General features: G+C 39.3%; 1 protein-coding gene and 1 long non-coding RNA gene across 2 annotated transcripts in view; one reads left to right on the forward strand and one right to left on the reverse strand.

Moving 5' to 3' along the window:
• The window catches only part of LOC308643113, a 622,623-nt gene that overhangs the window by 588,075 nt on the left and 21,653 nt on the right, over nt 1-12,895 (forward strand). The gene's annotated exons all lie outside the window — the stretch shown is intronic.
• Nucleotides 3,905-9,681, reverse strand: LOC308645179 (signal transducer CD24-like; the record flags this gene model as incomplete). Its single annotated transcript, XM_081287263.1, has 2 exons — nt 3,905-4,622; nt 9,678-9,681. 2 exons carry the CDS (start codon nt 9,679-9,681, stop codon nt 4,390-4,392), a joined length of 237 nt encoding a protein of 78 aa, XP_081143389.1. The 3' UTR covers nt 3,905-4,389.

The following is a 12,895-nucleotide window of genomic DNA, read 5'->3' on the forward strand; positions in this document are numbered from 1 at the left end:
TTCCCCAAGTGTTTCCCCTTGCAAGAGACCCTCTTAAAGTGGGTACACACTGAGTGCCTGCTCTAGTCCATCCACTATTCTGTTCCCAGGAACTCATAGTCTATTGGAAGAAACCGATCAAATTATTATTATTATTATTATTATTATTATTATTATTATTATTATTATTTTGGTACCAGGAATTGAACTCAGGGGCACTCAACCACTGAGCCACATCCCCAGCCCTATTTTGTATTTTATTTAGAGATGAGTCTCACTGAATTGCTTAGCCCCTTACCATGGCTGAGGCTGGCTTTGAATTCACAATCCTCCTATCTCAGCCTCCCAGGTCGATGGGATTACAGGTGTGTGCCATCATGCCCGGCCCCCAATCAAATTATTACACAATGGGTTGGATGCTGGAACAGAGGTTCTTGCACCCAACATTTGTTCCACCTCTTTTTAAAAAAAATTCTTTTTAGATATTGTGCCACATCTTCTGATTTTAGTTGGGAACCTTTGTGAAAAACAAAAAAAAAAAAAACACCAGTATCTGTGAACTTCTCCTATTAAGGTTGAGTATAACATTATGAGGGGGGAGGGTTTGTTCCATTGGTTGTTTGATTTTGTTTTTAAACTATCAGTACTCATATTTCATCCAAATCTGGCGTGGAACCAGATATATATATATATATAGATATATGTTTTTTAAAAAATATTTTGTTTATAAATATGGCAGGTATATCTTTAACAATGTCTATTTTTATAAAATAATCATTATAGCTGTGCATGGTGGTGCACATTTGTAATCCCAGCAACTCAGGAAGCTAAGGCAGTAGGATCAGAAGTTCAACCTGGGCACCTTAGCAAGACCCTGTCTCAAAAACAAACAAAAAACAAACACTGTGGTAATGGTGCTCCCGAGTTCAATCCCCAACACCACAAAAATAATAATTATTTTTAAAAATAATCATCACTCAATACATAATTCATTCTTTATTACCTATTACCATCTTCCACTAGACCATATTCAAATTTCCCCAATTGTCTCAAAATGTCTACAGTGGATTTGTTAAAATAAGAAACCAAACAAACTCCATTATATTTGGTTAGTTTGTTTCTTAAAATATTTTAAAATATATAATATTTTTAAATGTATAATTACTCCTCTCCTCTTCCTTCCCCCACCCCCATTTTCATTTTGTTGAAGAAACTGAGTTATTTGTTCCATACCATCTTCCATGTTCTCTGGGTTTGGTTTATTAAATCTCTTGGCATTAACAATGGTGTTTCTCAAGCTTTAACATGCATAAGAATCACCTAGCAATTCTGTTAAACCCTAGGTTCTATTCAGTAAGTCTGTGATGAAGCCTGAGAAACAGCATATCATCTCTAACAAGCTTTCAGATAGTGCTGATACTGCTGGTCCAGGGACTATTCTTCAAGCACTTCTCTTCCAAGTATACTTCTTCCAAGTATCATAAAAACTGGCATTAGATTCTAAGGCTTGTTCAGACTCAAGTTCTGGTAGTTCTCATTCAGGGCTACTTGACAAAGAGAGCTATGTACTTCCTACTATATCAAATCAGAAGGCACATGACACCTCATGATGATACTTTGGTGATGGTAACACTGATCAGTTTGTTATGTTATCAGCTTGATCCATTCATTTTAAAGTTTCCTTTTAACCTTTAACCTAACAGTTGTACATTTAATTTTTAAAAAGCTATGTGATTCTAATATATAACCAGGGGTTGAGAACTAGAATAGCCCATACTCAAGCCACATCCACATGAATTAAATCAGAATCTAATAAAAAGCAGGGTGGGGATATAGCTCAATGGTGAAGTGTCCCAGGATTCAATCTCCAGTACCACAAAAGTAAATATAACAAATCACTTCAGGTGTTTCATTGTGTGGTCAAGGCTGTAAGCCACTGCCCTAAAACCTAGAGCACTCTCAATTTTAGGAGAAAAAAGCTCCAAGCAAGAGGCAAGCCAAAGTCTTGGCAGGGAAGCAACTATGCAGTACATTCCATGAGAACTGGGCCATATTAGTGTACAGTATTTCCTTTAATTTTTAGCCCTGAAACTGGTAAAACCTTGTTAAGTGTGACAGTTAAGATTTAGCTGGTCCACGTAATTAAAGGTCCAAAATCCTAGCTTGAAGTTGGAATTGGATAGAGGAGAAAAGAGTCTCCTAAAGTTAATAACACTGATGGTGGCTCAGTACTGAAGAAGCTAGAATCCTAGGAGGTGGCAACAGAAATATGAATGCCAACAGGCTGCAAGGCTTGTCTGTGGGCAAAAGTGTCAGTGAAAGATGACAGCTATTCCCCCTCTCCTCAATGAGTCCTTATTACTCTGAGCTTTTCTTATTTGGAGCTAAAATATACTTTATGAATTTATTAATATAACAGATAGTAGTTTAATTCAATATGTTCACTTGCCAAAAGAAAAGGTTGAAAAATCTGTACTGGCCTCCAAAAATAATACAGTGATAGGATCAAACCCAGGGCCTCACACAGGCCAGGCAAATGTTCTATCAATTAGCCTCATCCCCAGCCTTCCAAAAAATAGTTTCAGATTTACTGCCTGGGAAATTCCAACATATTGTTGGTGGGATGATTAAATGATTTATTCTCTAAAGAATGCCATAAAAACACCAAGGATGCATTTCTTTAACCATAAATTTCACTTCTAGGAATTATCCTACAAATATCATGCACATGTGTCTAAAGACAAGCATACGCAGCATTGCTTATGACAGAAAAATAAAAGGAAGCTATAAACTTTTCATCAGTAGGGAACTAATTAAACAATAATAGTCTATTCATACCATGACATTGGGCAGAGGTAGGGGAAGATCTCTATTTTTTTTTTTGCTCTTTCAGCCATTTATTTATTTTTATTTACAGTTTGTGTTCAATGCAAATCAATTCCATAACATGAGAAGTTACTATGAATCAAAGCATAAATACACAAACAGAATATACAATCCAAATAGATATACAGCATTCAGGTATGAAGCAAAGGGGCGTGTTCATTCACACACACAGTAGCTTTAGATCTGTTTGATCTGGTTGTTCCGTGTAGGTTTCTAAAGATGAGAAAAAATGATTTGGGTTATCAAGACTATGGTGGCCATATTAGATACTGGAACATGTAAGCATCAGTGTGTGACCATGCGAACAAAACATTTTAGGGAGTGTGTATTTTTCAAAAGGTTTCTGTGTTTCAAGGCAGTTGTAAAAGATTTAAAAGATCAAGACTGCTTTTAAGCTTAGGATCAGGTTCTAACTACCTAAAAATATTGACTGATAACAGAAAGTGTTCCAAAATGTGGCAATTCTGATCCATAGTTTTAAAAAAAAGTATTTACAGAAAAAGTATAAAAGTTTTTGTGAATTTAATATGCAAGCTAGCTTCCAGTCTTCACTTCCCAAATGCTGATTTATAAATTTGGCTTCTTCACATAGTTGCCTTTCTAATTTCAAGATTTGCCATTTTACCTTCAAAGCGGACCATTTTCAATTATGAAAAGTATTCAACAGATGTAGAAATAAAAAGTAGCATTTTGAAATTAGTTGAGGTCAATGCAATTCTACTCTTTGGAATCAGTTTAGCTAAAGGAATCTGACACTCTTGTTGAATGAAAACAGGAGATGGGAGATGCCTACCATTTGACTTTGAGAGGATAAGCAAGACTTACTCATGATGCCTGGATTTGGGGTGAATTCCAATCTATCATTGCCCTGGCACATGTCAATTGCTACATAAAAGTTCAAATATAATGTCAAATCCAAAAACCACAGAGGAAAGAGTTCAGTTCCCAAAGGAACAGAAATAGCTTAACAATGTGAAACTTTTTCTAGAATATATCAGCATTAAATTAGTACTGCTGAAACAATACATAGAGGATTTACAGTAACACCTGGAAGTTCCCTCTAGTGTACGTATAAATAGAATCATGGAAGCTTTTTATATTACCTAACTGTTTTATGGCCTTATAGATTTCTCATAAACCAAATAAAAACTGAAATCTCCATTCCACATTCCATCCTTTATCTCTAGACAAAATCTATTCTTGTTTTCAAGATAGAGTTTTAAATGTCCATATTTCTTTTGCCTCATTCAAGGAAATCATGTCTCAATTTTGGATGTTATCTCTTTTTATCTTGCACATGAAACTCCAGCAGATTTAATATTGGCATTCATCACGTGTGAAACCCTTCACATGTCCTTCAAACCAATCAATTTGGAATTCTCAACGTTTTCTGTGCCAATAAAATCAGGTGTGGAATTGGTAGATTTGATGCAGACCAGCTTCTTCCTTGACACTGGACTTCTAGTCGCCATTCCGATTGGGTTTAGAAGATGGGGAAGTAGAGACATTTCTTGGCCTGAGTCTCTAACAGTAGAGATGTAGAAGAGAGAGCGAGATCACAAGAAGACTGGCTGTTGACTGCAGGGCACTGCCACCTGTGCTGGGTGTAGCATTAGTTGAATTGGGAGCAGCGGAGGTACTCTGTGAGGAGTTACTTGAAAGTGTCACAACAGCTGTTTGGTTCGAATAAATCTGCGTGGGTAGGAGCAGTGCCAGAAGCAGCAGCCCCAGCCCCAGCCTGGCCACCATCGCTCTGCCTGTGGGGAGCCATTCTGACACGTGATTGGGTGACTCCCGTTAAGGTCCTGAGGCACTCTGGCTGTGTCGGAGTTATCCCGACCCTTTCCTGATGAGAGAGCCCATCCGTGTGGGGGTGTGCGTAACCACTGACCCTGGAGACCCAATCACTGACCCTGACCTTGGAGTACAGCCCCCCCTCAACCTTCATTGGATGGAATTCTCCCCTGAATCTCTTGTTTCCCCCAAATAAAAGGCTGATCCCCGGCGTGTTCGCTCTCTCTCTCTCTCCTGCTAGCCCAGAGTAATCCTCGCTGCCCTGCTGGGCGGCTGGAGGCAGGGAAAAGAGGCGAGCCGTCTTGGACCTAGCATTAAAATAAGGTACTGTCTGTGTGTTTTATTTTGATCTCTTCTAACTAACTGAATGCCAGAACCTCATTAATGAAACCACTGCGCAGGCCGCGTGGTAGAATTGGCGCCCAACGTGGGGCATTCTGAATTAGTTAGATTGAGTGGGAGCGCGCGCTAAAAAGATTAAGGGAAAGAAAAAAAAGGAAGATAAGGAAAAAGAAATAAGAGAAAGGAAGAAGTGACATTTGGGTCACAAAAGTAATAAAGAGGATAAGGAAAATAAGAAATAAGATAAGAGAAAGGAAGAAATGACATTTGGGTCACAAAAGTACCGGGAGATATTGAAGGAAAGAGACGTTAATTTACTTAAAATGGGAAATTCTACTTCTTCGGATAAGGAAATGTATCTAACTATTTTAGACAGTATAATTAATCAGAAAGGAAAACAGATAAAGAAAACTCAGTTATTGCAATTCTTAAAGATTGTAGGTGAATATTGTCCTTGGTTTTGTGACCAAGAGTCTCCAAATTTACTTACTTGGGAGAAATTAGGAAGAAAGTTACAGAGAGTTTGTCTTTCTACTGAAATACCTGGAGGTATAGAGAATATACAGAAAACTTGGACGGCCCTAGAAATTTGTCTCTTTGAATACATGGACCAGAGTCCATGGCCGCCAGAAGAGCTTCTGAGAGGTATTCAAAGAGCCATTAGGTCTATTCAAATGGAAAATCAGCCTGAAGCTAAATTAATTTCCTTTCCTTTGAGCCGTTTTAAAACAAAAGCGCTAGGAGCTAAAACAAAGGTTAGAATTGTGCAAGCTAGCCCGCAGACAGATTGTACAGAACAGCATGATAAAGAAGAAGCATCTCTAATCTTGGAGAGCCCTCCAGAAGTGGTAACCAATCTTCCTGGAGAGGAAAATACAAAGGAAACTCCTAGCGGGGCTCAGGTTTCTTCTCAGCCACGTGAGTTAGAAACCCAAATTCCAAATGGCGATAGTACAGAGTCTGATAGCAGCTCACAGTCTGAGGAAGAAGAATTAGACATAGAAACTCAGGACTTAGAGAGAAATTTTAATAGATTGCATTTAGCACCACCTGCCCAAGCTTTTAAAATTCGGCCGATACCTGCTAGAAGGACCAAATTTAACAGGTGTGCTGAATTAAAGATGACTTTTCTTACCCCAGTTCAGCAAGGTATTAAGAAGGCTCAAGAAATGGGGGAGGATACTACTGGTTTTCACCTCTTTCCAGTTTTTGAGCAAACTAATGAACAAGATCAGAGAGTTAGAGTTCATGCTGTAATCCCTTTTAAAACTATCAAGGAATTGAAAAATGCATGTGAAACGTACGGCCCAAATTCGCCTTTTGTTCAGAGTCTAATAGAAAATATTTGCTCACAACCCCTTCCTCCTAGTGATTGGATTTTTTAGCCAGATCTTGTCTGAGCGGGGGAGATTACTTGCTCTGGAAAACTTACTGGACTGATTTTTGTAATGAACAAGCAGAAAGGAACAGGAGACAGGGCATAGAAACGCCAGTAACGATGTTTTTAGGGACTGAAGATTTTGCTGATTTAGAAAGACAGTTAAATTATGATTTTGTAGTGTACAATCAAATAACTGATTGTGCAAAACGTGCCTGGAGGCAAATTGTCCCCAAGGACCAGTCCAATTTAGTTCTTACCAAAATCAGACAAGGTGCCAATGAGACTTATTCAGATTTCGTAGCCCGACTATATCAGGCTGCGAACAGGTCCATCGGGGACCCAGGAGCTAGCGAATTTATTGTTAGACAATTGGCTTTTGAGAACGCAAACAAAATTTGCCAGGATGTTCTCCGCCCCCATCGTAAGAAAGGAACAATTTCTGAGTATATTCGCTTGTGTTCTGACTTAGATTCCACTCAGTTGCAAACGGTGGCCTTAGCAACAGTATTAAAGGAAACTTTGGGGCCACAAAATTCAGTTCAGAAGTCCCGCAGCAAGTGTTACGTTTGCGGAAAACCCGGTCATTTCGCCTACGAATGTCGCCAACGCAAATTTAGGTTTAGGGCTCCATCTACTGGCGATAATAGATATTGCAGGACTCGGCGCCACATGGTTGATTCGGGTGGCGCGGATGAGCCCGCCTTCTCGCCACAAGTATTTCCTCCTAGCGAGGGGACAAAAAACTTCCGTTCGGCCCCTCCCCGGGCCCAGAAACAATATGGGGAGACGTCGCACAGTGTGACGTCACTAGCGGCGCCAACCAAGACAGTCCGCGATTTTTACCGGAACAGAGACATGGATCACAGACAGTTTTCTTAGGACCTTCAGAGACAGTTGAATTAGATCCTGAAACGGGACCAACACAAATCCCTACTGGGATTTTCGGGCCGCTTCCTGAGAATACTGTAGGTTTAATTTTGGGGCGTAATAATTTAAAGGGAGCTATTGAAGTAATACCTGGTGTGATAGATTCAGAATTTAAAGGACAATTATATGTTACTGTAAGATCCAATTATGCCCTAAGACTCACCCCAAAGGATATTTTTGCTCAATTAATATTATTGCCTTGTGTCTCAGAAAGGCACCTACCGGCAGATTCAGTTTCTAAACCGCCGGACAGAGTATATTGGTCCCAGTTAGTGCGACAAGAACGCCCTTTATTAAAACTTAGAATTAATAATAAAAATTTCCTAGGAATAATTGACACAGGGGCTGATAGCTCAATATTGTCCAGCCGGTTTTGGCCCAGGACATGGCCTCTGCATACAGCCTTAGCTAACCTAGAAGGAATAGGAAAAATTTCACAGCCTGCTCAAAGTGCCAACTATCTCCGTTGGGAAGATTCTGATGGAAACAGTGGAATATTTAAACCTTATGTGTTAGAGTCTTTACCAGCTAATCTATGGGGAAAAGATATTCTAGCCAAAATGGGACTGCTACTAGTTACCCCAAATTCTATAAGGTCAGTTGAAGAAATTAATCAGAGGTATTTTCCTGGAGATGATAGGGAAACCTTTCAGGAAAAATATCTGTTTACAAGCCAGTCTCCACGGCAAGGATTAGTAAATACTTCAGGACAAAATTTTTATTAGGGGCACTGAGTACTTCCCCGATCCTTAAGACAGCTGAAAAAATTACATGGCTCACAAAAGAGCCTATTTGGATTTCTCAGTGGCCCATCTCAGGGGAAAAGCTTAAAATAATTCATAGATTAGTTGAGGAACAACTTCAGGCTGGTCATATTGAACCAACACTTAGCCCTTGGAATACATCTATTTTTGTTATTAAGAAAAAGTCAGGAAATTGGAGATTACTACAGGATTTAAGAGCAATAAACCAGACAATTCAGCCTATGGGATCATTACAGCCAGGACTTCCCTCCCCCACAGCCATTCCTTTAGATTATAGCTTGATGGTAATAGATTTAAAAGACTGTTTTTTCTCTATAAGGTTACATCCTAAAGATTGTGAAAAATTTGCTTTCACTGTCCCAGCAGTTAATTTTAAGGAACCTGTTAAAAGATACTGCTGGAAAGTCCTTCCTCAGGGAATGCGTAATAGCCCTACCCTGTGTCAAAAATATGTTGATCAGGCAATAGATCCCATTAGAAATAGCTTCCCTGATGCATACATTATTCATTTTATGGATGATATATTATTGGCCCATGCTAATTCAGAAGTACTTTCAGAAATTTTTACTCAGTTAGAGACCTCACTTACAACTATGGGTTTAAGTATAGCTCCTCAAAAAATTCAAAAGGTATCTCCTTTTCAATATCTAGGTCAGATAATTCAAGGGAGTACAATCCGTCCTCAAAATCTTCAGATAAGAGTCAAGGAGTTACGTACCCTTAATGATTTTCAAAAACTATTAGGAGATATTAACTGGCTAAGACCATCCTTAAAGTTAACTACTTCTGAGTTAAGTCCTTTATTTCAGATATTACAAGGAAATCCTTCTCCAACCTCTCCACGTCAACTAACTTTGGAGGCCAAAGCAGCCTTAAGGAAAGTGGAAATTGCAATTAAAAATGCACAGCTTACTAGAATAGATCCTAAAGAAATACTGTATTTATTAATATTTCCAACTGAGCATACCCCAACAGGAGCCATATGGCAAAGATTAGGAGTTATTGAATGGATCTACTTATCTCATTCCCCTCAAAAAACATTAATTTCTTTTCATGATTCTACAGCTCAATTAGTAATTAAGGGTAGAACTAAGATTTTACAATTAATTGGATCTGAGCCTGATATCATAATTATTCCATTTTCTGTTCAACAGACTAATTGGCTTTTTCAAACTTCTACTTCATGGCAGGTAGCTTTTGCAGATTTCCCTGGGCAGATAGATAGCCATTATCCTCGTGATAAGATTGTACAATTTGCATCATTAACATCACTTATTTTTCCAAAGATTGTACTTTCCCATCCAATAGAGGGAGCTTTATCGGTGTTCACAGATGGTTCCAGCTCTGGTAAGGCAGGTTTCTTCAGCCGTGTTCACACAGAGGTAATACAAACTTCTTATACTTCAGCTCAAAGGGCAGAACTTCAAGCCCTGATTTTGGCCTTAGATTATTTTTCAAATGAGCCTATTAATATCTATTCTGACAGCTTATATGCAGTCAGAGTTACTAAAAATATTGAAACCTCAGTTATTGGGTTTACTTCATCACAGGAGTTATTTGAATTATTTCATAATTTACAAAAGACAGTGCTAATGAGGAAGTACCCATGTTTTATTACACACATCCGTGCACATGCTAACCTCCCTGGACCTTTGGTTGCAGGTAATGATAATATTGATAAATTAGTAGCTTTTTGTCAACAGATGTCTTCATATGACTGTGCCCTAGCTTCCCATTCCTTGCATCATCAAAATGCTTCTAGCTTACGTAAAAAATTCAGTATTACCAGAGAACAGGCTCGTCAGATTGTAAGCCAATGCCCTAAGTGTGTTATTTACACTCCATCTCTGCCATCAGGGGTAAATCCCCGTGGTTTAAAACCAAATCAGATATGGCAAATGGATGTAACTCATATTCCTCAATTTGGTAAGCAATGTTATGTGCATGTCATAGTGGACACTTATTCTAGATTTATTTTTGCCACAGCACGTACTAAGGAAAATACTCAACATGTAATTTCTCATTGCTTAGCAGCTTTTTCTGTTTTAAGGTGTCCTATGCAGATTAAAACAGATAATGCTCCAGCTTATGTAAGCTCTGCTTTTCAACAATTTTGCCAAGAGTTTCAAATTAATCATAAAACAGAAATTCCTTATAACCCCCAAGGTCAAGCCATTGTAGAACGAGCTCATTTATCTATTAAACTTCAATTACAAAAATTAAAAAGGGGGAATAAGATAATGACTCCCCAAAATAGCCTTAATCATGCCTTATTTGTTTTAAATTTTTTAAACTGTGACACAGAAGGTCACACAGCTGCTGAGAGGCAAATGTCTCCCTCGGTGACAGGCCCTTTAGGCAGAGTTCTGTGGAAAGATTTACAGACTGGTCAGTGGAAGGGCCCAGATCCGGTAATATCATGGGGCCGAGGGCATGCTTGTATTTTTCCAGAAGGTGCTTTTCGTCCTATCTGGGTGCCTGAACGTGCTATCAGACATGGAGGAGATAGAACCCAGACTCAAGCGACTGAGGATAGACACGGAGGAGCCACAACCCAGAAGGAAGAGATATCGGAAAAGGATAAAGAAAAACCAGATTGAACCAGCCGAGAAGCTAATTTCGTGGAAAGATGTGAAGAAGCTGACAACCCAGGCCTCCCTCCCAAATACTTCGACGCCTAGGAAAGAACAGGACACCAGTCTTGATGGTAGCGACAGTAATTGCCCTACTGGGCTGTCAGGTAAAAGGGAATCAAGTAGACACTTATTGGACATATTTCCCAGATCCACCCCTGGTACACCCAGCTGTGTGGACTGGAGAATCTATTCCAGTATTTACTAATGACTCATTCATGATGGGAGGATTTACAGATACTCATATTACTCCCAATCATGTGACTAGATTTAATTATTCTGGCTACAGTGCCCAATTACCTTTATGTTGGTCACATGATAAACATGCTGGCTGTCTAAAAGTATCATTTGAAGAAAAGACAGCGATTGGTAAACCTAGACTGACAAATAATTCTATTTATGGAGACTTAAAACCTAATACTAAATCAGTAATTAAGATGGGACTTTCCCATAACAAGCCAGTCATTTCTGCAAAACCTCCACCGGTACCCCACTGTCCAAATAGTTCTATAATTGAAATTGGCACCTTTCCTAAATGGATGGATTATGTAAATGCCTTTCCTGTACTACATAAGGTGTCTAAAGCTGGTGGGTATATTTTAGACTGGTCTCCAAAAATTGATGAGAGACAATTACGAAGAAATTCTGCTATGACACCTGCAGGATTTGTTAGTAATATTTTGACTTATAGTGAAGGAGGCATTCAAAGAGATATTTGGCGTTTAATTGCTGCCTCAGAATATTTACATTTTACAGATAAACCTTTACCAAAATTTGTCGGCAAGAACTGTAAAGAGGGATCTTGCTATGGCCTAAGAGCCTGTGTCCAATCTCCTTATGTTTTAATTATTGGAAATGTAAAAGTTAGATGGATAGATGATAGATATTTTGTTACTTGTAATAAGTGCAACCTAACCAATTGTATTTCTAGGTATAATGGAGGAAAAGGAGTGCTGATACTTCATCAGCCCTCTTTTGTTTTATTACCTGCTAATATTTCAGAGCCATGGTATGCTGATGCTGGTTTACAAGTCCTGCAGCAAATTCATGCCCAGCTAACAAGACCTAAACGTGCTATTGGAGTCATAATTGTTGGTGTCTTAGCACTGGTCTCATTTATTGCCTCAACCGTCTCTGCATCTCTGACATTGTCTCAGAATATTCAGCATGCAAAATTTCTTAATAATTTAGCTCAAAATACTTCCAAGGCTTTGCGTAATCAAGTAAATATTGATGAAAGGATTGAAACTAAATTAAACGCCTTAGAGGCGACTGTTATTAACATTGGTAATGAACTTTCAGCCTTAAAATTTAAGGAAAGGCTTAAATGCCATGCTAATTATAAGTATGTATGTGTTACAGCTGCCAAGTACAATGCTTCTCTCTGGGATTGGGAGAAGGTTAAAAACCATTTATTAGGCATTTGGCAAAATAGTAATAATAGCTTGGATATTCTGGAACTTCATCACCATATCCAAGACATTCAAAATAATAGAGCTGATTTTTCAGATCCTTCTTCTTTGGCTAACCAAATATTGAAGGAATTAAATGGATTCAACCCTGGAAATATTCTTAAGCACTCCGCTTGGTACCTTATTGGATTATTCTCCTTGCTGTTAATTCTCTTTTGTATTGTAACTATAGGATGGCGAGTCTTCCAATCAAGAATCCGGGGACTCCAGAGAGTGAACCGCCGCCTCATTGTTAAGAATAGAAAGGGGGAATATGTGGGGAGCCATTCTGACACGTGATTGGGTGACTCCCGTTAAGGGCCTGAGGCACTCTGGCTGTGTCGGAGTTATCCCGACCCTTTCCTGATGAGAGAGCCCATCCGTGTGGGGGTGTGCGTAACCACTGACCCTGGAGACCCAATCACTGACCCTGACCTTGGAGTACAGCCCCCCCTCAACCTTCATTGGATGGAATTCTCCCCTGAATCTCTTGTTTCCCCCAAATAAAAGGCTGATCCCCGGCGTGTTCGCTCTCTCTCTCTCTCCTGCTAGCCCAGAGTAATCCTCGCTGCCCTGCTGGGCGGCTGGAGGCAGGGAAAAGAGGCGAGCCGTCTTGGACCTAGCATTAAAATAAGGTACTGTCTGTGTGTTTTATTTTGATCTCTTCTAACTAACTGAATGCCAGAACCTCATTAATGAAACCACTGCGCAGGCCGCGTGGTAGATCTGCCCATGTCC

This window comes from Spermophilus citellus, assembly GCF_964194105.1.
Source record: "Spermophilus citellus genome assembly, chromosome: 3".
Classification (NCBI taxonomy): Eukaryota; Metazoa; Chordata; class Mammalia; order Rodentia; family Sciuridae; genus Spermophilus; species Spermophilus citellus.